This window comes from Erinaceus europaeus, chromosome 3, assembly GCF_950295315.1.
Source record: "Erinaceus europaeus chromosome 3, mEriEur2.1, whole genome shotgun sequence".
In the NCBI taxonomy this organism is placed as follows: Eukaryota; Metazoa; Chordata; class Mammalia; order Eulipotyphla; family Erinaceidae; genus Erinaceus; species Erinaceus europaeus.
This window is the reverse complement of record NC_080164.1, coordinates 71409485-71435598: the sequence shown is the minus strand read 5'-3', so window position 1 is coordinate 71435598 and position 26114 is coordinate 71409485. Positions and strand designations below refer to the sequence as shown.

Here is a 26114-nt window from a genome sequence, read left to right as displayed (position 1 = left end):
TCTTTATTTGCATTTCTCTGACCATCAAAGACTTACAACATTTTCTCATGTGTTTCTTGGCCTTTTCGATCTCTTCTGTGGTGAATATTCTGTCCATGTCCTCTCCCCATTTTTGGATGGGTTTATTTGTTTTCTTGTGGTTAAGTTTGGCAAGTTCTTTATATTTTTTCGTTATTAGCCTCATGTCTGGTATATGGCATGTAAAGATCTTCTCCCATTCTGTGAGGAGTCTCATGGTTTGAGTAGTAGTTTCTTTTGCTGTGCAGAAGTTTTTAATTTGATGTAGCCCCACAGGTTTATACTTGCCTTACTCTTCTTTGTAATTGGATTCATTTCATTGAAGATGTCTTTAAAAAAAAGAGTTCTGTGAATATTTTCCTCTAAGTATCTGGTAACTTCTGTCTAACATCCAAGTCCTTGATACACTTGGAATTTACTTTTGTGTTTGGTGAAATATGGTGGTTCAGTTTTATTCTTCTGCATGTTTCAACCCATTTTTTCCAACACCATTTGTTGAAGAGACTGCTTTCCCCATTGAATAGTCTGGGCACCTTTGTCAAAGATTAAATGTCCATGGGTGTGGGGGCTTACTTCTGGGCTCTCAGTTCTTTTACACTGGTCAGTGTGTCTAGTCATGTTCCAGTACCAAGCAGTTTTGATGACAATGGCCCTATAATACAATTAGAGATCTGGGAGTCTGATGCCTCCAGTTCTGTTCTTTCTTCTCAAGATTATTTTGGCAATTCTAGGTCTTTTCTGGTTTCAGATAAACATGTGTAGCATTTGTTCTATTCTCCTAAAAATGTGCTTGGGATCTTGATGGGGATAGCATTAAATTTGTAGATGGCTCTGAGTACTACATTCATTTTGATGATGTTAATTCTTCCAACCCATGAACATGGAATATCTTTCCACTTCTTTGTGTCCTTTCCAATTTCCTTGAGTAGTGGCTCATAATTTTCAGTAGACAAGTTTTCATTTCTCTGGTTAGGTTTATTTCTAGATATTTTATTGTTTTTTGCTATAGTAAAAGGAATTGATTTCTGGATTTCAATTTCTTCTACCTTAGTGTTTGCATAGAGGAATGCCACTGACTTTTGAATGTTAATTTTGTAGCCTGACACCTTACTGTATTGCCTGATGATTTCCAAAAGCTTCTTGCTGGATTCCTTAGGTTTTTCTATATATACTATCATGTCATCTGCAAATAGGGAGAGTTTGACTTCTTCTCTTGCAATCTGTATACCTTGAATTCCTTGCTCCTGCCTAAATGCTATGGAAAGAACTTCCAACACTATGTTGAATAGTAGCGGTGATAGTGGTACTAGCCCTGTCTAGTACCTGATCTGAGGGAAAATGCTTCCAGTTTTTCACCTTGAGTATAATGTTGGTTGTAGGTTTGCTATATATATACTCCAGTATCTTAAGGAATTTTCTATCTATTCCATTTTTTGTAGTGTTTTGATCATATAGGGATGTTGTATTTTGTCAAAGGCTTTCTCTGCATCTATTGATATGACCATGTGGTTTTTGGTCTTGCTTTTATTGATGTGGTGGATCACATTGATTGATTAGGCATATTAAACCAACCTTGCATCCCTGGGATAAACCCACTTGGTCATGATGAACAATCTTTTAATATACTGCTGTATCTGGTTGGCTAGAATTTTGTTCAGTATTTTAGCATCTATGTTCATCAGAAATATTGGTCTGTAGAATTCTTTGTTGGTTATGTCCCTGTCTGCTTTTGCTATCAAAGTAATGTTGGCTTCATAGAAGCTAGAAGTGAGTATTCCAGTGTCTTCAATCTTCCGGAAGAGTTTTTAAAGTAGAGATACTAGTTGTTCTTTGAAGGGTTTGTATAATTCATTTGTAAAACCATCTGGTCTGGGACATTGATTCTTGGGCAGGTGTTTGCTAACTGTTTCAATTTCATTAGCTGTGATGGCTGTTCATATTATCTAGTTCCACCCTTGGAAGTTGGTAGGTATCTAGGAAATCATCCATTTCTTCCAGGTTCTCTAGCTTGGTGACATATAGTTATTCATAGAAGCCTCGCATGATATGTTGAATTTCTGTGTGTCTGTTGTCATATCTCCTCTTTCATTTACTATCCGATTTATTTGGGTCTTCCCCCTTTTTTGTTTTGTGAGTCTGGCTAAAGGTTTCTTGATTTTGTTCACTCTTTTTCAAGAACTAACATTTACTTTTGTTGATCTTTTGTATGGTTTTCTTATTTTCTATGTTTTTTATTTCTGCCCTTACTTTAGTAATTTCTGTCCTTCTAGTTGCTTTAGGGTCCTTTGTTCTTCTTCTTCTAGGTCTTTAAGATGTGCAATCAGGCTGTGTATTTGTGCTTTTTCTTGTTTCCTAATGTGTGCTTGTATAGCTATGAACTTCCCACTCAGTACTGCCTTAGTTGTGTCCCAAATCGTTTGATAGCTTGTGTCTTCATTTTCATTGGATTTCTTCCTTTAGTTCCTCTTTGACACAGTAGTTATTAAGTAGTATACTGTTGAGCTTCCACATTTTGGGACTCTTACTAATCTTTTGTTGATTGTTAAGTGTTAGTTTAATTCCACTGTAGTCTGAGAAGATGCTTGGGATGATTTAAATGCTCTTGAATTTGCTGATGCTGTCTTTGTAGCCTAACATATGGTCAGTCTATCCTTGAGAATGATCCATGTGGACTTGAGTAGAATGTGAATTCCAGTTTCTTAGGATGAATGACTCTGAAAATGTTCAATAGTTCCAGTTTGTCTATCTCCTCATTTAGCTCTCTCATTTTTTTATTGATTTTCTGCCTGGATGATCTTTCCAGTTGAGACAGTGGGGTGTTGAAGTCCCCTACTATGATTGTGTTGCTGTTGATATACTGCTGTAGCTCTTTCAGTAGATGTTTGATGTATTTAGATGGCTTCCCATTGGGTACATAGATGTTAATAATTGTTAAGTCCTCTTCATTGACTGATCCTCTGAGCATTAAGTAATGCCCATTGTTATCTTTTAATTTTGTTGATTTTAAAGTCCATCATGGCAGATATGAGAATAGCCATTCCTGCCCTTTTTTGTGGGCCACTGTCTTGTATGATAGTTTTCCATCCTTTCACTTTGAGTCTGTGTTTGTCTTGTGAGTTAGGTTGGTTTCCTATGGACAGTATATTGCTAGGTTGTGTTTTCTGATCCGTCTTCCTACTCTTTGCCTTTTAATAGGTGCATTCAGGCCATTGACATTTACTAATATCAAGGATTGAATTTGTTTTAATTCCATTCTTGTATATTTTTAGAGTATTCTGATATATGGCCTATTTATGGTGCTCTATTTATAGGAGACCTTTCAGAACTTCTTTCAGGATAGGCTTGGTGATAGTTGATTCTTTCAACTGTTGCTTGTCTGAGAAGGTTTTTGATGCCTCCATCTAGTCTGAATGACAGTCTAGCAGGATAATGTAGTCTTGGTTGAAAGCCTTTCTCATTGTGCACTCGATAGATAACTTGCCATTCTCTTCTGCCACTATGTCTGTGTGGCGAAGTCTGCTGCTAATCTTATGAGTTCTCCTCTGTAGGTGACTCTTTTTCTCTTGGAGCCCTCAAGATCCTTTATCCTTATTCCTTTCCATTCTAAATAGGATGTGTCTTGGTGTCTTTAAGTCTGGGTTAATTCTGTTTGGGACCCTCTGGGCTTCTTGAATCTTTATGTCTCTTATGCTGTCTAGGATAGAGAAGTTCTCAGCTATTATGTCCTGAATAATGCTTTCTTCCCCTCCCTCTCTTTCTTCCTCTGGTAAGCCAGTAATGCATATATTCTTTCTTTTGAAGTCATCCCATAGGTCTCTGTTGTTGTTTTCAGTATCTCTTAATCTCCTTTTGAGATATCTTACTTCTTTTTTAGTTGTCTCTAATTTGTCCTTGATCTTGCTAATTTTGTCTTCACCCTCATTGATTCTATTCTCTCTCTCTACTCTACTGTTTTCTGGAGTTCATCTATTTTGTTACCCTGTTCTGATACTGTTTTAGCTTGTTCAGCTATCTGTGTTCTTAGCTCAGCTATTTCAGCTTTCAGCTCTCTAATAACCTTGAGATAATTGGTGTTTTCTTCCAGACTCTTATTGGTTGTTTCTGCATTTCTGATGACAATTCTCTCAAATTCTTTACTCACTCCTGTGATTATTTCCTTAACTAGTGTTTGGATGTTGACCTCATTATTTTGTGCTTCAACCATTGTGGGCCTTTTAGCTGGACTCTTGTCCTGGTTCATTTCTCCAATATTTCTTCTTGTTGGTTTAACCATTCTATATAGTATGTTATGAGGTCCCTCTTTCAGTACTTTTCAAATTACTGATCACTCTTGCCTGTACTGACTTGTGTCTAAGTAAGGTAATTAGCGGGTTCACAGTTGTGGAAATTGTATTATTTTAATCCCTGAGTTGGAGCTCTGAGGCTCAAAAGCCTCTTTTGTTCTTTTTCTTCCCTGTAGGCTATGGGAGCCTGAGGGCTTCTAAACTATATGTAGGCTTCTTAGCTTAATCCATCACTTCTGACCAAGAGATAAAGCAGGGTTGAGGAAAGATATTCATTGTATTCAGTGTTTACGCAAAGAGGCTCTCACACCCAAAGGATCCAAAGCCCCATGCTCAATTCAGCTTCTCTGCCAAGCCGGGCAGCACTGCTGGGCCCTGTGAGTTTCTAAATAAATCCTGTTTATAGTATGTAGTGCTGGTCCCTGTTCAAACGCCATATGCCATGCTAGCTTTGTGGGCAGGAGATAGATGACCAGGGACTCATGGCTAATTTGGGAAGCAGCGCAATGTTTATTGAGAAAAGAATCTGCATTTATATTTTCCAGGAAGGAAAACAGGATGTGACTAGGAGAGGGGGCAGAGCAAAAAGAGAGTGTGAACCAGTGGGGATTAAATCAGTGCCCTGCAGACAGGGCGGGTCTCAGACAAAACTATGATTATGTAAATAGACCACAGCGTTAAGCAATGCAACAAAAGGGGTCTTAGAAGCAGAATTAGAAGCAGACCAACATGTAGGTTCTAAGGCAAACTATTCACTATGTTCTCATCAGGAGAACAACATGGAAAGGCTTCCACCACACAGCCCCACCACTAAGCCACCATGGTGTAGGTCTTCTTCTGAGTTTCCTGGTTAGTTCTCTGTCCCCTACTGTCAGCAAAGGGCCTCCCTCCTGCTCTTCCAGCCTCTGATGTCAGTAGCAATGGAGACTCACAGTTGCATTTGGTGAGTCTTAGGGGAGTCCTCTCCTCCCTTCATCTTTTTGTTGGTAAAACATACTGGAGGTGGTGCCTAAACTGGTAAACTGCCGGATTGTTACCAGTCACCTAATCTCTCCCTAGGCTCCTCTCTGTCCGTGAGCCACACGTATTTGCACTCACCAGTGATTTGGTGGGTTCCTGAAGTCATTCTAGTCCTGCCTTGTTGTGGTCCCAGATGATGTCCTTTGGTATTCCTAGTTGACCCAGGAGATGAGAGGAGAGAAACACAGCTGTTGCACTGTAGCCCCTTCAACTGATTTTTGTGGCATATTCTCCCACACGTCATTTCTACAAATGATAGCACTACTCATTCAGGAACCAAACATTGAGATCTTAGAGAAAGACGTTAACATCAATGTGCCTCAGTTTCTTTATCTGTAAAATGGAGATAAGTACTTATCCACAAGTACTTGGAGATGTCTATGAAGAGAGTTATAAACACTATATATGAAGCACTCAAGAGCAGTGCCTGGCTCATAGGAGGGACATAGTAACTGTTCACTGTCTGCCTTAGAACAAACAATACTGGTGATTCCTTTTAGATTTTTACCATCATTAGTGCACACCTTTTTAGACCTCCACATCATTCCCAGATGTTGACCATTGCTTCAGCACCACTTGCTATGGCAGAGGGTCATACACTTCCTACAGTGGAGGGACCTAGTGAATTCTCCCAATGCCCTATAGATATATACCCTTCTAATTTATCAGATGCCAGAGAAATCTAAACCAAGGCCTGAGACACACAGAGAATATCAACTTTTGTTAGACCAAAACTAGACCAAAATTTTGTTACAGTATAGTGAAATTTGCCCCCCAAAATTATTCATCTAAAACATTTTGCTAATAGAAATAATATTTCTGTGTCATGGGGTTTTTTCTTCCTAGTTAAAACTATTCACATCTAAGCTTTTAGAGCAATACTAAAAGGATGGAGTGTTTGTTTAGCAAACAGACACCATGGAATTCAGGCATGCAACTTATGCCATCTACCAGCTGTAGTACTTCTTGTTACAAAAAAAAAAAATGACTATAAAAATGGAAAATTTAGTGAAAGCAGCAGAATTTAGGGTATATAGAATCAAGCCATGATATATATGAGGTGATTCTGGTGGCTACGTTGTCCAATGGGCATTAGCTTATTCAAATTAACTAACAGGAAAAGTTTTAGAAATACAGGTATTGTATAGCTGAGCCAAAATACTGGGATCTCACATACATGTTCTCCCTCTGCTGGATTCCTCACATTCAGCATGTGAGGCACCTAGATTTCATAGAAATATGTGTCTTAAATTAATTAGAAGCTAAAGAATTACAACTCTCAAGGAAATCACCCATTTTGAGGATGTTATACCAAAGAGATCAAAAGGTGTGTGTGGGGGAAATCTATCACTTGATTTCCAAAAACAAATTTTATTGGAAAAACTAAAATCAATCCATTTGGGGATCTTAAATGAGCAGTTACATCTCTTCCTCTTTCTTTTTTTCTTTTTTTTTTTTTTTTTACCATAGAGCTACCCATTTCTGGCTGGTGATGGTGGCACTGAGGAATTGAACCTGGGACCTTGAAGCCTCAGGCACAAAAGCCTTTTTGCATAACCATTTTGCTGTCTCCCCACCCCTATTATATATTCTATGAATTCCATGTATTGCGCTTAGCTCAGTGCTGCATGATGTCCTCTAAGTTTCAAGATAACCGGAGATAACACACAGGACAAAAGTGCATTTGAAACTTTTTATTGAACAGGCAATTTGTTGTGCAATGGTTAAGGACACAGATGCCTAGTGGGGAAATTTAAAAATTATTTTTGGAAACGGTCTATGAATTAATGAGCCCTGCTATGTTCCTTCTACTCCTCAGAGTGGCTCTCTTCAGGAAAAAATGATAGTCTTGTAGCTGCTCTTGGAAAAGGTATCCTTGTTTTACCATAAATATCATGCCTAATAGTAAACATAAAAGAAGACAGGCTCTGCAGGCAAGATGACAACCAGATACATGAGTTGATCTCAAGTGGAAGCACAGGCGCACATCCCCCTGGAATGTCTTCCCTTCTGGTCTTGCAATTACATCCTCTTTATGCACCCACATGTCATTGCTGTCTGTGTCTGAGCTTTCCTTATCAATGGGGATTCTGAAAAGGCTCAAACTCACATCTTGAGCACAGGACCTTGTTTCTGGCCCTTTCCAGTGGTGTTCTCACTTTGAGCTTTCCTTGGTTCCAGGACTATGGCTGTGTATCTGTTCTTCTTACTTGCCTGGCTCCTTCTGCTTCCTCCAAGTTCACTCTCCCATAACTTGGGGATAAAATCATTCTTAAATTTCATAGTTTGTTTGCCTTGATTTAGAGGCAGTTTTAAACTTAGTGGTCCACGAAGCTATTAGATGTTCCTTATTAGTTCACTGCCAACTTATTTTATAATTTGTGGCATGTCACTCCAAGCCTGAGATTTCTTTCTGGCAAGTTCCATCCAGGAAGGTTGCTCTGTACTGGCATAACTGGCTCTCTTTAGTTGATGCAATTCTTTTTCTGTCATCACAGCTGACTGGTCTGCTAGCAAGAAGAAAGAAAACAAATAAAAATGAGAGAAATGAGATTGGATTTTCATTTAAACTCCTTTAAAATACATATCAAAGTCTCAACTATGATCTCAGACATATAATATATTTATGTGTAAGAAAGATTTAGGCATAGGATTTCTTTCTTTTTTTCATCATGTTTATTGCTGGGGCTTCATGTCTACATGATCCCACTACTCCTGGTAGACATTTTTTCTTTTTAGGTAAGGGAGAGGGAGAAGGTAAGAGAGAGGAAGAAACAGAAAAAGACAGACATCACAGCACTGCTCCATCACTTGTGAAGATTCTAAATCAGGTCCTCACATATTGATAAAGCGTACACTTTAACAGGTGAACTATCTTCTGGCCACCTAAATTTGAAAAAAAAATTTAAGATGAGGGAAATGTTCTAAGATTGAACTGCCAGGATGTCTGTACAACTCCTTAAGAAGAAAGTATAAATAAATAACCACTGAATCATATATTTAATATAGATATGACCAATGGCATATAAATAACTCAATAGAAACTTAGAAAAATCAATGTGGCAAGTAATTCAGAGAAGTTAAACCAAACTGGTAAGACCTATCCCAGAAGCCTATGTCTAAGTGGTTGATAGTATGCGCAGGTTTCATACCCAAGTTCTGATGAGACAATGATATTCCTCTTTGCAGTCCCTCCTGGAGGTGGAGTTTTGTCCCCTGCTTTCTGTCCCCAGTAGGTTTAACAGGAGTTATGAAGAAGGACTTGCTGCGGACAAAGTCAACTTGCTTCATGGGCTCCTGTTAGGCACAAGAAAGACACATACCCTAGTCACATGAGATTCAAGTGGGGCCAAACACAACCCAAGACAATAAATGGATTACAAGGCTTCAATGCCAAGACAAATGGAGCTACTAGCATTTGGCACGGCTCTTATTTATACACCTGCTGACATCAAGGAGTCAGAGACTAAAGGTCAGACTGCTATGGACCTTCTTCCAGGCTCACAAAGGCCTCACACTTTTGCCCTGCCTTCAGTATCAAATGCTGGACAGCAGGGATTTCATTTGAAAGTCAAAATGAATTATGTTTGGAAATAGTTCTAAGATTTTTTTATGACACTTAGTACCACTATGGATGTTCCAAATGGGAATACTGGTTATTATTTGTCTTATAAATCCTCCAGCCAGTATGAGGGGTTTGCAAACATGGATACAGTTTAAGTGAAAGTTTAGTGAAAGGCAACAGGTCCAACCACAGGCTTTGGCTGACTTCCCACATGGCTGAAACATGCTTATGAATTTGTCGTGGTGGCTATTAGAGGCAATCCAAAAACTGTGAGTCTCAATCTGCTCCTAAGCATAGCTGTTTGGATTTCAGAAAATTGTTTTCAGTTCAGAATGTAAAACAGAACCTCAAACTCAGTGCCATATGAGATGAAAGGAGGCCCAGCAGATGTCTAGTATGGCAGAAATGGCTGGGCCATCACAATGGAGTCAGCTGCGGGTGGAGCTGTTAAAGTGGTCAGTGAATAGAGCAACTAAGGAAATATGTTATCCCTGTTTCTATTCCTCCAGATGCTGATCTGAGCTGCCTAAGAGGCAGGGAAGGAGAGTTGTCTCTACTGCCTAAATGATACACTCATTTTCTCAGTCTCCTTAATGGCTCACTACACACTATCAGCAATCAGAGGTCACCCATGGTCTCTGTAGTGGCCATGGATGGTTTGTGATCATTATGGGGGCCCCAGCTCTTTGCTTTCATCTGCATCTGGAGAAAGACACTGTTTGCATTAAGCACCTGGGGTTTCTCGGGCACCTTGGCTGGCTTTCCTGCTTCAGATTTCAGGGCTCTTGCCCTGGGCTTGTCTTCCTGGTCAGGTAGTAGGTCCCGGCCCCCTCGTTGCTTCTGCCGAGTGATGGTGATCCAGGGCGGTGCAGACTGGTTGTTGGCTGCAGGTCCTACTGCTACAGGAGGCTGACCCTTCTCTGTGGGTATTGACATAAGGTTATACAAAACAGGAAGGAGAAACTTCCAGTAGCTGTAGCTATAGAGTAACAGAAACCAGATTAGAGTCTTCTTTTAAACAACAAATATCTACAACTATCGGACTTAACAAAATTCATCAACTACAACTGAGACGCCCACAGAACCACCACAACCTCAGGTGGGTCCTCACACACATGATTGGGGTGAGAAGGGGTATGGGACTAAAGCCAAACATGAAGAATTTAGAGTTCTGGCAGAGCATGGCACCATTTTCCCTCTAAGTGCAGCAGTAGTCAAGGCAACACACAGTGCTGGCTTTGAGAGAAGGGAACTTATAACTTTTTTATTGCTGAGTAGTACTCCATAGAGTATATATCCCATGACTTTTTTTTTTTTTTTTTAGAACTTATGATCTTTTAATCCATGACCTTAGAGGCACTAGCCTACTGAATTACAGGCAAACACACCAAGAAATTAGGGAGCATTTTTGACCAAAAGAGGTCTGGTCTCTTGCCAAAACATAAAGGTAATATGTCACAGGTGATGGTGGTTAGACAACAAAGTGAGCCCCACAGCAAACCCCTGAGGCTTAGTTTCAGACTGAAATCATACAGAGAAACCATATACATGCACCACACAGAGCATAAAACAGCTCAAGGAAACAATAAAAGAACCTAGCCCCAATCCCTACCTCTCCACCACGCAACATATAAACAAAGCGAAGCCCAGAGATCACAATTAGCTAGCAATAACCAGAACAATAAATGTGCAAACAGAGAAAGACTACAGAAAGCTCATTATGAGAACTCTCCAAGAATCTAAGCATAGTATGGAGAAGTATATTCAAGAGTTGAAAGAATAGTTCACTAAGGAGTTAGGAAACACAAAAGAAGAGCTTCAAATATAGTTCTCTAAGAAACTAGAAAACATGAAAGAACTTCAGAGTTCTCTAAAAACTTAGAAAACATGAAAGAATAACTTCAATCAGTTCACTAAGCAGTTAGGAAGGAGGTAAAGAACTCATTTCAACAAATATATATATTTAGACACTGGGAAAAGAAATAAAGGATGTCCTAATTACTTGGTTATAATAATAACTATATTTTGCTTCTTAAACTCTAAGAAGCAGGATCCTTCCTTATTCTCTATAAAACCCATATTTCTCCCAGTCTTGGAACTTCTGGGGCTTGAATCATTTTCCTTCATGCTTCTCTTGATCCATTCCATTTGATACTGCATCTGCTGATCTCAGCCAAATCAGTGCAACCAGTACCACCTCAAGATGTTTTACTTTGAACAATGTCCAAGAGACACCAGACATAGGATGTCTACAGATGACAGGCCTTCAATGTCAATCCTAGACCATAGCTGTGAGTATTCACATTTTCTTTAGCTTAGGTATTTAATGTATCATATTTTTAAGATGACCAAATTATGACACTAGGCTTAAATTGCTCAAGGAGCTCTAAAAATTTATTTGTAACTATACTTTAAAAAAAAATCTGAGTTACTCACAACCTTAGGCAAGATAGATCAAAACCATTTGGCACTATCAGTATCTAAAATACAGTAATGAGCAGATACACCTAAGAGGCACAAAGTATAGTGAGGTCAAGTATATTACCATAGATTCTAACCATTGGATTTTCATAGAAAAACAAAGCCCCAACTAACTTAGTTATTTATAATGATAATTAAGTACTGCTATTTTAAATTCTAAGACTAGAGGATCCCTTCCTATTATCTTTAGTGTTCTCATTTCTCCTAGTTCTGGAACCTCTAGGACTATGCCTACATTTCTTGATGCTTCTTCTCTCTGATCCCTTACCATTATACTGCCCCTATTGACCTCAATAAATCAATGCTCCCAGTGCTGCCATGCCACATTATGCTTCTACTGCCTTGTTACTACAGACTGTTGCCAGAGACACCAAGCCTGAGATGTCAGCTTCCTAATTCCTTTAATCTGGTGAGATCTTTCATAACTTATAAGACTACCTAGTTCCATTTCATATGGCATGTTATCTAACAAAGTTAAAGATACTAGGTATAGGCTAGGGCCTAGGGTACTGGCTACATGTCTCCATAAGCAAGAGGCTATCATATACTTCAAAGTAAAAAGTGCTTTATAACCCTGTGATTAGACTTAGACCTAATAAGCCTGAGATCCTAGTAGAAGGCATCAAAAATTCTTAACCATTGAGACTTAGACCTAATAAGCTTGGCAACCCAGTAGAAAGGCCAAAAGAAAGAAGACCCCATTGGTTTATATAACAGTTTGGACACAACAAATGCCACCCAAAACTAACAGCTGGGAGAAAGTCTAAACTTGTCAGATAAAGAAAGGCCTATAAAATCTGGATAAGAGAAAGAGTCTGACTCACCTAATTACTGCCTTTTTGGTCAATACCAGACCACCTCATCATCTGAGGCTCTACATAGGGAGTCCTTGAATTCCCACATAGATACCATGGTCCTAGGCCTTTAGTAGCTCCCTCCCACAATCACTGGTCACTTCCATCAGGAACATCATCATGAGCCCTCTCGTGGGCCATTCCTAGAACTTGTCCTCCCTATAAAGTAGCAATGGTCCTTTGGTGGTGGGAATGGTGTTTATGTACACTCCTAGCAAAATGTAGACATATAAATCAGTAGTTAATTAATATGAGAGGGGGAAATCAATTGTATGTCTCAAAGTTTCTCAAAAGACAAACTGAATCTTTTTAATATATAGGCTACGTATTTGATATGCGGACTCTCTCAAAAGCCTAGACCAAGTAGATTAGAAGCTTCCAATAGCACAGCTATATACAAGATACTGGGTACTGTACAGCAAACCATAACAAAGGGACTTTTCAAAGTTAACCCAATTAACAAATAATGTGATAATAATAATAACTATTGATTGTCTTTTTGAACCCTAAGACAGCAGGAACCTCACATCTTCACTATAGAGCCCCTACTTCCCCCAGTCCTGGCACCCTTGGATAGGGCCCACTTTCCCGTATGCATCTCCCAATCCAAACCAAATAATATTGCATCCGCCGATCACAACCTAACCAAAGCAACGATTGCCATCTCAACATGCTTCACCTCAGACTGTATCCAGAGACTTCACGTGTGGAATGACAACCCTTCAGCTTCATTACTCGGGTGAGACCTTTCCTTTAATAGTACACTCTAATTTCATCTCAGGTAGTTCACTTTCTAACAAAGTCCCATAACCTAGATATACACCAGTTTCTGTGAGAGAGAGCTTATGTGCACACGTATCCATAAACTACTGCAAAATATATACCTGAAAGCAGGATTACACTAGAGTTTGCAGTGAGTACCTCCCTAACACTTCCTCTCCACTATTCCAAGCTTGGGATCCAGGATTGCTCAACAAATTGTTTGGCTTCATATGTTAACTCTCTTTTCAATCACCAGGTTCCAGATGCCACCAGGATGCTGGCAAGGCTTCCCTGGATTGAAGACCCCACCAATGTGTCCTGGAGCTCAGCTTTCCCAGAGTCACACCCTACTAGGGAAAGAGAGAGGCAGACTGGGAGTATGGACCGACCAGTCAACGCCCATGTTCAGTGGGGAAGCAATTACAGAAGCCAGACCTTCTACCTTCTGCAACCCTCAACGACCCTGGGTCCATGCTCCCAGAGGGATAGAGAATGGGAAAGCTACCATGGGAGTGGGTGGGTTATGGGGATTGGGTGGTGGGAATTGTGTGGAGTTGTACCCCTCCTACCTTATGCTTTTGTTCACTAATCCTTTCTTAAATAAAAAATTTAAAAATAAAAAAAAAAAACAGAAAATTCCTGAACTAAAAAAAAAAAAAAAAAAGTAGCAATGGTAGGAACTGCCCACTCTCCAAAGGAAGACTGGGTCATTCTACCCTGCCACCAAAGGAACACTGATGCTGGAATGAGTGCAGCCTAGAATGTTCCCAGCTGTTACGCTGATTCAGAGGATTCAGAGGGATTCAGAGGTTACAAAGGCTCCTGTGCTAAACATGTTTATGGGTTAGGTTGATGAGGTAAATAGTTAATTTTATTTATTTATTTATTTATTTGTCTCCAGGGTTATTGTTGGGGCTCAGTGCCTGCAATACAAATCCACTGCTCCTGAAGGCCATTTTTCCCTTTTGTTGCCCTTGTTATCATTGCTGCTGTTATTATTATTGTTGTTATTGCTGTCATTATTGTTGGATAGGACAGAGAGAAATCAAGAGAGGAGGGGAGATAAAGAGGGGGAGAGAAAGATAGACACCTGCAGACCTGCTTCACCGCCCGACCCCCAACAGTTAATTTTATTCATAGCTTTTCTTCAAGACTGGGAGTTACTCTCTGCCCTAATCCAACTTTCTTGCCCTATTCTCAACTCTGAACCATCTTTCCAGGCAATATTTTTGTCTACCTCCTTGTTAGCTATCAAACTCAAGCAAAAACTACAAAAATTATGGGCTCTTATGAACATATCTAAAATATATTTACTCACTTCTTTCTCCCCTAAGATTCCTATTCTCATCTGCTCTATATCTACCTTTTTGGTTCCTGTTCATTAGTCATTTTGTCCTGCTTTATATTTTATCACCTTTAAACTACCAAGCTACAGAGACTATCATCATTCCATTCCAACTTCCCTGGGCAGATGACTTCACCAATGTGTCCCAGAACTTCACCTTTCCAGAACCCTACCCCACTAGGTAAAGACAGAAACACGTTGGCAGTATGGATCAACCTGCCAACTCCCAGGTCTAATGGAGAAACAATTACAGAACCCAGAACTCCCATCTTCTGCACCCCAAAAAGAATTTTGGTCCATACTCCCAGAAGGGTATATGTTAGAGGAAGAGAAGGCTCTGAACTCCAACTCCATCAGGATGTAGAGAAAGAAGAGAAGAGGAGGCACAACTGGAAGTAGTAACAGATGTGGGTATAACTTTAAAGGGAAGCGAGGAGAGGACCATTAAAAGAAAGGGCAAAAAAATATGAATATAGACAGATACTTATAGAAATAATAGTCAACCCATATCTACAACCTTGGGAGAACTACTGTAGCCTCCAATGGAGGGAATGGGGATATAGAACTCTGGTGGTGAGAACAGTGTGGAATTATACTCCTGTTATATTGTAATTTTATAATTCAATATTTATTAAGTCACTAATAAAAAATAGTCCCAGTCCCTCTGCAGTCAGTGTCACCTTTGGTTTCTCCCACACAAAGATAAATACTATCCTAGGACTCAGGGGACAAGGAAAGCTAGGGGATGGAAGGAGAAAATAGTGTCCTGGAGCCTTTCTGGTGAAATCATTACTTTTCTCTACAGCACTCTATTGGTTTTTTGTTGTTGTTGTTTTTTCATTTTAAGATGCAACAAACTATTTCTAATACTTATGAGAGTGATGATGGTTATTTTGGGGAAGTGGGAGGGTGAGGACACAGAATTTTGGTAGTGGGTCTGGTGTGTACCTATACATTATAATCTTAAAATACTGTAATCCACTATTAATCACAAATAAAAAACTGGAAAAAATAAAGATGTACGAGGGCTAAACAGCTCATTTAGATAGTTCACTTGCTTTGTTATAGGCATGATCCAGATTTGAACCAGGTCCTCATAGCTGAGGGAGGTTTCAGTGCTGTCATGTCTTTCTGTCTCTGTCTTTGTATTTCTACCTAAAAATATTGGCCTGGAGCAGGGAAGCCCCCAGTGATGACAATAATAATACTAGTAATAGTAATAATGTAGTAATAATAATAGTAACAATGATAATACTGATAATAGTATGAAAATAGATGCACTGAAGTGATTATGTTCCTTGGACCTGAGCCACAAAAAAACTAAATGCAATTTCTCCTCTACGCACATTTTAAAGCTACCTCTTCCGGCAAGGTATTTTCTGGAATAAGATAAAAGTGCGTACATAAATAGATAAGATTTCTTTCTTATAAACCTGTCATTTTGCTCCTGTACATATGCAACCTGATTTCTGATTTGCTAAGAACTTATCAATAGACTATTATTCTTTCCTTTCCAAAGTTGTAAGCATCATCTCCTATTTGTAGAAAATGACACCAAGACTGGCCATGGTTATTTATCTTAATGTTTTGGAGATAAGAGAAATATGATTTTAAAACCATAACATTTTGTTGAATTTTATTCATGTTCACAGTATTTATCTATGGGTGTTAAAACAATGAGTCATGCATGCCCTCTCTTTTCTTCTTTCTTTTTTGCCACCAGGGCTGTCACTTCAGTGTCTGAGTGACCACTATACTGCTACTAGTGGCCTTCGTTGTTTGCTTTTTTTTTCTTTGTTTTTTTTTTGACAGATGGTGAGACAGAGAAAGGTAAAAAGAATGAGAAAGCCAGCTGCAGCACTGCTCCACTGTTCATGAAGTTTCCCTTCTGCAGGTGGAGACTGAGGGCTTGAACCTGGATCCTTATTAACAATAGTATGTGTGCTCTACTTGTGCACCACTGCATGCCCACTCCCTTTCATTTCAATTCTTCTGCATTTTCATATTTTATACAGAGTGGTTATTACTTTCATGAAAAGAAAAAAAAAAGGAGCCAACTAAGCAAATGTCTTCTTATAACTATATAGAAAGCACAATGAATGCAAAAGTTCTCCATAGCCTGCCTCCCTGAACATTTGTCTGCCACCACACACAACAGAGACCTAGATCTGCCCCCACCCCATTTTCCCTTCGACATAGTGCATCTTGGTCAATCAAGTAAAGGCCCTGCCACGTCTCAGCAACAGGTGCAGATCATCCAGGATGAGTTGGTGCCACTGTTTATGGCCTGGCACACAGGTGTATAGGGCATTATTCTACTTTTTTTGTTTGTTTTTGCCTCCAATTCAGCCTATAGTCCTTGTCTTTTTGCTCCCTGCTCACCAAGGAGGGGAGATGGTTAGGACTCACTGCTGAGTAGGTTTCAGTCTTCTGCCTGAGTTGAGGAGGGTGCTTTGGCTTCACTTACACTGACCTGACCTGGGCAGCTCAGAATAGCTCCTGCGCTCTCCTGGTTGCTGCCTGAAGTCTCAGCTCTGCTGTTTCCTAGGAACCCATCATCACTTATCTTTTCCTGCCTCTTCTGGCTCTCTCTGCTTTGACAAATGCCTGTGTCAACTTTCAAAGGAAATGAAGTCTCCAAAGGGCCAGGAGATAACTCGTCTAGTAGAGCGCACTCTATACTATGCATGAGGACCCAGGTTCAAGCCCCTGGCCACTACATGAGAGCATTTGCTTGTAGGAAGCTTTACTAGTGGTGAAGCAGTGCTGCAGTGTCTCTCCTTTTTTCTCTATCTCTCCTCTGCATCTCTCTGATATTCATCCTCTATCTGAAATATATACAAATTAAAAGTCTTCTAGGAATGGGGGAACTGTGCAGTTGTGGAGCTTCAGTGATAACCCTAGCAGCAGAATGATGGAAGAAAGGAGGAAAACATGAGGGATGGATGGATGGATGGATGGATGGATGGAGAGAGTGAGGGATTAAAGAAGGAAAACTTAAAGTCTCCAGTGGAATTCCATCCCATTGAATCTCCAACTCTCCTTCTCCTCTAGCCTCAGCTCTAATAGCCTCTGTGTCGCTAGCTCATTCCTGTCTCAGTCACAACATAAACACTGCTCTCTTCTTGCTTCACATCACAACTAAACCATAAAACTGAAAGTCTTTGTCCTTTCTCAACTTGCTTTATTGCAGCTCTGGGTTACATAAGCAATCTCAGGAAGCCTGTCTGTTGGTATGTAACACAAACTTGATTTTGCTCTCCACATATCTAACAGAGCTCCAGGAGCTGGCCTTAGTACACAAACTGCTGTGGGTCAGACTGACCTTGAAGTTATACGGATCAGAGCACAGCAGGAACTTTAATAGAACCTTATCTGAAGAATTTGTGGAGGCTTTTAGAGAAAGCCAGAGGCTGACACCTGCAGCCTCTCCCCAGCTCCTACCTCTCCACTCCTTACCCTTAAAAGCCCTGCACATGGGGGCCAGGCAGTAGTGCACATAGTGTGAAGTGCAAGGACAGGTGCAAGGATCCTGGTTCAAGCCCCCAGCTCCCCACTTGCAGGGGGGGTCACTTCATAAGCTATGAAGCAGGTCTGCAGGTATCTGTCTTTCTCTCTCCCTCTCTATCTTCCCTCCTCTCTCAATTTCTGTCTTATCCAATAAAAAAATACCTGCCAGGCTTCCCTGGATTGAAGACCCCACCAATGTGTCCTGGAGCTCAGCTTCCCCAGTGACACACTCTACTAGGGAAAGAGAGAGGCAGACTGGGAGTATGGACCGACCAGTCAACGCCCACGTTCAGCGAGGAAGCAATTACAGAAGCCAGACCTTCTACCTTCTGCAACCCTCAATGACCCTGGGTCCATGCTCCCAGAGGGATAGAGAATGGGAAAGTTACTGGGGAGGGGGTGGGATATGGAGATTGGGTGGTGGGAATTGTGTGGAATTGTACCCCTCCTACCCTATGGTTTTGTTAATTAATCCTTTCTAAAAAATAATAATAATAACTACAATAAAACAATAAGGCAACAAAAAAATAGGGAAATTTCCCTTGAAAAAAAATTAAAAAAAAAAAAGTGAAAATGAAAAAAAAAAAAAAAAGGCCTCCAGGAGCAGTGGATTCATAGTGCAGGCACCGAGTCCCAGTGATAACCCTGGAGGCAAAAACAAACAAAACAAACAAACAAACAAAAAAAAACAAAGCAGAACTTGGACTGGAGTTGGTGTATTGCACCAAAGTAAAAGACTCTTGGAGGTAGGGAGAGAGTTCAGGTCCTAGAATATGATGGCAGAGGACCTGGTGGGGGTTGTATTGTTATGTGGAAAACTGAGAAATGTTATGCATGTACAAACTACTATTACTGTTGACTGTAAAATATTAATCCCCCAATAAAGAAAAAAAAAAAACTGCTCACTGTCTAAGATGTTGACTGTTTTTTGAAATGTAGCACTGCCATCTTCTCAGGCTGTGTTAACAACCCATTTAAGGAGTGTTTTTCTTTTTTTTTTTTTCCTCCTCCAGGGTTATTGCTGGGCTCAGTGCCTGCACCGCTCCTGGAGGCCTTTTTTTTCCCCCCCTTTTGTTGCCCTTGTTGTAGCTTCGTTGTGGTTATTACTATTGCCCTTGTTGACGCAATTCGTTGTTGGATAGGACAGAGAGAAATGGAGAGAGGAGGGGAAGACAGTGAAGGGGAGAGAAAGATAGACACCTGCAGACCTGCTTCACCGCCTGTGAAGCGACTCCCCTGCAGGTGGGGAGCCGGGGGCTCGAACCGGGATCCTTACGCCGGTCCTTGCGCTTTGCGCCACCTGCGCTTAACCCACTGCACCACCGCCCGACCCCCTGGAATGTTTTTCTTATACCAACATTTGCCTCTTAGTTAATTGGTCCTTTGAGCAGTATCAGTGAACTCTCATTTGTTAACATACCCTCCTGGAACATTCCATTTCTAGGTTCTCACCAAGTTCTTGCCCCTAAATGTATGAATTGCTTCATGTTTCCAACCTTATCCTTCATCTCTTCTTCTTTAATGTTCTCTTGCTTCCCAACTGGAGTTCAACACTCAGATCTGCTTAGGCTACTTCTAAGTATACCATTAAGTTCAATGTCCTATTCATATCCTCACTTCAACAATTTTACTCTCTTAGTCATATTTTCTCTCTCTCCTTTTTCAGTTTCTGTCTCTATCCAAAATAAATATATATGTATAATCAAATAATTATGTATATATGTGTAATATAAACAATATGTATATAAGAAAATAATTTTTAAAATTTTTAAAAAAGAGAGTGCATGCAACACCAACTTTATTCACAACTAGCTGAAGCCACAAAGTGCTTTGTTGTTTAAGCAATAGAATGACAGCCCACTGTTTCTGTCCTTTCTAGATCCCCTGCTACTGCTCTGGTGTGTGTGCAGGTGACAAGATGTGTAGACAGACACCAGGAGGATAGCTGGGTGGGGGGGGTGGGGGCCCTGGAGACACATAGGGTTTCATCTATGCTGTACAAAAGTCAAGAGAGCTTCTTTTTTTTTTTTTTTTTTGCCTCCAGGGTTATCACTGGGCACTGGGGCTCATTACCTGCACTACGAATACAATGCCCCTGGAGGCCATTTTTTCCATTTTGTTGCCAATTGTTATTATTGTTATCACTGTTGTTGGATAGGACAGAGAGAAATTGAGAGAGGAGGGAAAGACAGAGGGGGGAGAGAAAGATAGACACCAGCCAACCTGCTTCACTGCTTGAGAAGTGACCCCCTTACAGGTGGGGATCCTTACACCAGTCCTTGCACTTTAAGTCATGTTAACACGGTATACTACCGCCCAGCCCCCATTTTTTTTTTAAAGCTTGTCTGGATAAGTTATCAGTCTACTCATACAGATAGCTCCTGATCAGTCACATGTGGGGAAAGCCTGTAGTTGTTCTTCATTTGTGATCTAGGCTGGGTGGACTGGAAAGTTCTCTGGTGTGTGTGTGTGTGTGTGTTTTATTTTTAATTTCTTGAGTTTTTTTTTAATTCTTTGGTATCTTTACTTGCTAGAGACAGCCATACACTGAGAAGAAGGGGGAGATAGAAACAGAGAGACACCTGCAGCACTGCTTCACCATTTATGAAGATCTCCCCCGGCAGGCAGTGACTGGGGGCTCAAACCTAGGTCCTTGCACATTGTACCGTATGCACTCAACAAGGTATGCCACCATCTGGCCCCTTATTCTTAACCTTTTTTAAAAATGTACTCATTATTGGATAGAGACAGAGAGAAATTGAGAGGGAGGGGGAGATAGAGAGGGAGAGAATCAGAGACACCTGCAGCCTTGTTTCATGAAGCTTTCCTACTGCGGGTGGGGACCACGGACTTGAACTCTGCTCCTTGTGCACTGTAATGTGTGTGCTTAACCAGGGGTGCCATTGTCTGGCCCCTGATGGTATTATCTCTATTCCTCCCTCACCACAGTGGCAACAAATGGGCCTCCAATGTTGCCAAGTGTCCTGGAGGTGTGTGGGGGGGAAACGGCCCCCAACTGAGAACCATCACTGTGTATCAATGACTAACACTGGCTGCAAGGGCAAGCTACACAGCCCCAACTTCCCCCCCACAGGTGATGTGCCTTTGGGCAAGTTTTTTGGCCAAAGTTTCAGCTTCTTGTTTACAAAACAGTGCTACTGTTGGAAAAGAAAATGTAAGCACTTAATAGGAAACTAGGCCTTCCAAACATGCTTAATGTACGCTACAGTTGCTATTATTTACCCCATGTACTGAGTATGGAAAATTATGAGTGGTATGTAACTTTGGGAAGTTGATGCAGTGAAGTAGGCAGCTGCACAGATAGGTAAAAATTGTATACTTTAGGGGCCGGGTGGTGGAAAACCTGCTTGAGCATACGTGTTGCAATGCCAAGGACCCAGGTTCGAGACCCCAGTCCGCACATGAAGGGGGAAAGCTTTGCAAGTCGTGAAGCAGTGTTGCAGGTATCTCTCTGCCTCTCTCTCATCTCTACCACCCCCTGCCCTCTTGATTTCTGGATGTCTCTATCCAATAAATAAAAGATAAGAAAATTTAAGAAAATTAAAAAATTGTATACTGTATTTGCCATGAGATACATATTTTTGTGTATGAGCATACCCTTATAGTTGGTCCTGAATAAGCGCATTAATTCAAGATCAGTACCATCCAGTAGAATTTTCTTTTTTTAAAAAAAAATTCTTTATTGGAGAATTAATGTTTTACATTCAACAGTAAATACAATAGTTTGTATATGCATAACATTTCCCAGTTTTCCATATAACAATACAACCCCCACTAGGTCTTCTATCATCCTTTTTGGACCTGTATTCTCCGCCCCCCCCCATGCACCTCAGAGTCTTTTACTTTGGTACAATACACCAACTCCAGTTCAGGTTCTACTTGTGTTTTATCTTCTGATCTTGTTTTTCAACTTTTGCCTGAGAGTGAGATCATCCCATAGTCATCCTTCTGTTTCTGAATTATTTCACTTAACATGAATTTTCCAAGATCCATCCAAGATCAGCTGAAAACGGTAAAGTCACCATTTTTTATAGCTGAGTAGTATTCCATTGTGTATATAGACCACAACTTGCTCAGCCACTCATCTATTGTTGGACACCTGGGTTGCTTCCAGGTTTTGGCTATTACAAATTGTGCTGCTAAGAACACAAATCTTTTTGGATGGGTGTGTTGGGATCCTTAGGATATAGCCCCAGGAGAGGGATTGCAAGATCATAGGGTAGGTCCATTTCTAGCCTTCTGAGAGTTCTCCAGACTGTTCTCCACAGAGGTTGGACCAACTGACATTCCCACCAGCAGTGCAGGAGGGACGGTTCCTTTAACCCCATACCCTCTCCAGCATTTGCTGCTGTTACCTTTTCTGATGTATAACATTCTCACAGGAGTGAAGTGGTATCTCATTGTTGTCTTTATTTGCATTTCTCTGACAATCAAAGACTTGGAGCATTTTTTCATGTGTTTCTCAGCCTGTTGGATCTCTTCTCTGGTGAATATTCTGTACATGTCCTCTCCCCATTTTTGGATGGGTTATTTGTTATCTTGTTGTTGAGTTTGGCAAGCTCTTTATATATTTTGGTTATTAGCCTCTTGTCTGATGTATGGCATGTAAAGATCTCTCATTCTGTGAGGGGTCTCTTGGTTTGGATAGTGGTTTCTTTTGCTGTGAAGAAGCTTTTTAATTTGATGTAGTCCCTTAAGTTTATGCTTGCCTTAGTCTTCTTTGTAATTGGATTCGTTTAATTGAAGATGTCCTTAAAATTTATGTCCTTAAAATTATGAGGAAGGGGACCCCAGCAAAGGCGCAACAGGTTAAGTGCACGTGGTACAAAGCTGAAGTACTGGAGTAAGGATCCTGGTTCGAGCCCCGGGCTCCCCACCTGCAGGGGAGTCGCTTCATAAGCTGAGAAGCAAGTCTGCAGGTGTCTATCTTTCTCTTCCTCTCTGTCTTACCCTCCTCTCTCCATTTCTATCTGTCCTGTCCAACAACAATAATAATAATAACTACAACAATAAAAAACCAGCAAGGGCAACAAAAGGGAATGAATAAATAAATATTTTTCAAAAATTTATGCAGAAAGGAGTTCTGTCAATATTTCCTCTAAGGATATAATAGTTTCTGGTCTAATATGCAAGTCCTTGATCCACTTGGAATTTACTTTGGTAAACTGGTGTTTGGTGAAATACGATAGTTCAGTTTCATTCTTCTGCATGTTTCAACCCATTTTTTTCCAACACCATTTGTTGAAGAGACTCTGCTTTCCCTATTGAATAGTCTGGGCACCTTTGTCAAAGATTAGATGTCCATAGATGTGGGGGCTTACTTCTGGGCTCTCAGTTCTTTTACACTGGTCAGTGTGTCTAGTCATGTTCCAGTACCAAGCAGTTTTGATTACAATGGTTCTATAATACAATTTGAGATCTGGGAGTCTGATGCCTCCAGTTCTGTTCTTTCTTCTCAAGATTGTTTTGGCAATTCTAGGTCTTTTCTGGTTTCAGATAAACATTTGTAGCATTTGTTCTATTCTCCTAAAAATATGGTTGGTATCTTGAAGAGGATAGCATTAAATCTGTACATAGCTCTGGGTAGTACATTCATTTTGATGATGTTAATTCTTCCAACCCATGAACATGGAATATCTTTCCACTTCTTTGTGTCCTTCTCAATTTCCTTAAGTAATGACTTATAATTTTCAGTATACAAGTCTTTCACTTCTTTGGTTAAGTTTATTCCTAGATATTTTACTGCTTTTGTTGTTATAGTAAAAGGAACTGATTTCTGGATTTCAACTTCTTCTACCTTAGTGTTTGCATAGAGGAATGCCACTGACTTTTGAATGTTAATTTTGTAGCCTGACACCTTACTGTATTGCCTGACGATTTCCAAAAGCTTCTTGCTGGATTCCTTAGGTTTTTCTATATATACTATTATGCCATCTGCAAATAGGGAGAGTTTGACTTCTTCTCTTGCAATCTGTATACCTTGAATTCCTTGCTCCTGCCTAAATGCTATGGCAAGAACTTCTAACCCTATGTTGAATAGTAGCGGTGATAGAGGGCAGCCCTGTCTAGTACCTGATCTGAGGTAAAATGCTTCCAGTTTTTTACCTTGAGTATAATGTTGGCTGAAGGTTTGCTATATATAGACTCCACTATCTTCAGGAATTTTCCATCTATTCCCTTTTTTGTAGTGTTTTGATCATAAAGGGATGTTGTATTTTGTCAAAGGCTTTCTCTGTACCTATTGATATGACCATGTGGTTTTTGGTCTTGCTTTTATTGATGTGGTGGATCACATTGATTGATTTACGTATATTAAACCAACCTTGCATCCCTGGGATAAACCCCACTTGGTCATGATGAACAATCTTTTGAATATACTGCTGTATCTGGTTGGCTAGAATTTTGTTCAGTATTTTAGCATCTATGTTCATCAGAGATATTGGTCTGTAGTTTTCTTTTTTGGTTGTGTCCCTGTCTGCTTTTGTTATCAAAGTGATGTTGGCTTCATAGAAGCTGGAAGTGAATATTCCAGTGTCTTCAATCTTCTGGATGACTTTTAAAAGTAGAGGTATTAGTTCTTTTTGAAGGTTTTGTAGAATTTATTTGTAAAACCGTCTGGTCTGGGACATTGATTCTTGGGATGGTTTTGATAACTGTTTCAATTTCATTAGCTGTGATGGGCCTGTTCCTGTTATCTAGTTCCTCTTAATTTTGGAAGTTCATCGGTATCTAGGAAATTGCTCATTTTTTTCCAGGTTCTCTAGCTTGGTGGAATATAGTTGTTCATAAAAGCCTCTCATGATATGTTGAATTTCTGTGGTGTCTGTTGTCATATCTTCTCTTTCATTTACTATCCGATTTATTTGGGTCTTCCCCCTTTTTTGTTTTGTGAGTCTGGCTAAAGGTTTGTTGATTTTGTTCACTCTTTCGAAGAACCAACATTTAATTTCATTGATCTTTTGTATGGTTTTCTTATTTTCTGTTTTTTATTTCTGCCCTTACTTTAGTGATTTCTGTCCTTCTGGTTGCTTTAGGGTTCCTTTGTTGTTGTTATTCTAGGTCTTTAAGATGTGCAATCAGGCTGTTTATTTGTGCTTTTTCTTATTTCCTAATGTGTGCTTGTATGGCTATGAACTTCCCTCTCAGTAATGCCATAGCTGTGTCCCAAATATTTTGATAGCTTGTGTCTTCATTTTCAATGAACTCTCAAAACATTTTGATTTCTTCCTTGATTTCCTCTTTGACCCAGTAGTTGTTAAGTAGTATACTGTTGAGCTTCCACATTTTGGGACTCTTACTAATCTTTTGTTGTTAAGTGTTAGTTAATTCCACTGTGGTCTGAGAAGATGCTTGGGATGATTTCAATGCTCTTCAATTTGCTAATGCTGTCTTTGTGGCCTAATATACAGTCCGTCTATCCTTGAGAATGACCCATGTGGACTTGAGTAGAATGTGTATCCCAGTTTCTTGGGATGAATGACTCTGAAAATGTCCAATAGTTCCAGTTTCTCTATCTCCTCATTTAGCTCTCTCATTTATTTATTGATTTTCTGCCTGGATGATCTGTCAAGTTGAGAGAGTGGGCTGTTAAAGTCCCCTACTATGACTGTGTTGCTGTTGATATATTGCTGTAGTTCTTTCAGTAGATGTTTGATGTATTTAGATGGCTTTTCATTGGGTGTATAGATGTTAATAACTGTTAAGTCCTCTTCATTGACGGATCCTCTGAGCATTAAGTAATTTCCATTCCTATCTTTTTTAATTTTATTCATTTTAAAGTCTATCATGTCAGATATGAGAATACCTGTCCCTAACCTTTTTTCGGCCTGTTGGCTTGTATGATAGTTTTCCATCCTTTCACTGTGAGTCTGTGTTTGTCTTGTTGAGTTAGGTAGGTTTCCTGTAAACAGCATATTGCTGGGTTGTGTTTTCTGATCCATAGTCCTACCCTGTGCCTTTTAATAGGTGAATTAAGGCCACTGACATTTATTGATATAAAAGATTGAAGATATTTTAACGCCATTCTTGTAGATTTTTAGAGTGTTCTGATATATTGCATATTTATGTTGGTCTGTTTATAGACCTTTCAGAAATTCTTTCAGGGCAGGCTTGGTGATAGTTGATTCTTTCAACTGTTGCTTGTCTGAGAAGGTTTTTGATGCCTCCATCTAGTCTGAATGACAGTCTAGCAGGATATAGTAGTCTTGGTTGAAAGCCTTTCTCATTGAGCACTTGATAGATAACTTGCTATTCTC

At 40.0% G+C, this 26114-nt stretch overlaps 1 protein-coding gene across 5 annotated transcripts in view; it reads right to left on the bottom strand.

Annotated features, from left to right (window-relative positions):
* Positions 1 to 7000: 7000 nt before the first annotated feature.
* The window catches only part of CRACDL (CRACD like), a 188795-nt gene continuing 169681 nt past the window's right edge, over positions 7001 to 26114 (bottom strand). For 4 of the 5 annotated variants that reach the window (XM_016187571.2, XM_060187470.1, XM_060187471.1 and 1 more), the window contains exons 8-10: positions 9619 to 9806; positions 8474 to 8618; positions 7001 to 7831 (exon numbers count right to left, since the gene is read on the bottom strand). In XM_016187571.2, coding sequence (XP_016043057.2) covers positions 7689 to 7831; positions 8474 to 8618; positions 9619 to 9806 — 476 coding nt within the window. In that variant the 3' untranslated portion in view covers positions 7001 to 7688. The remainder of the gene's footprint in view (positions 7832 to 8473; positions 8619 to 9618; positions 9807 to 26114) is intronic. The other variant, XM_007521875.3, reaches the window with a different exon arrangement.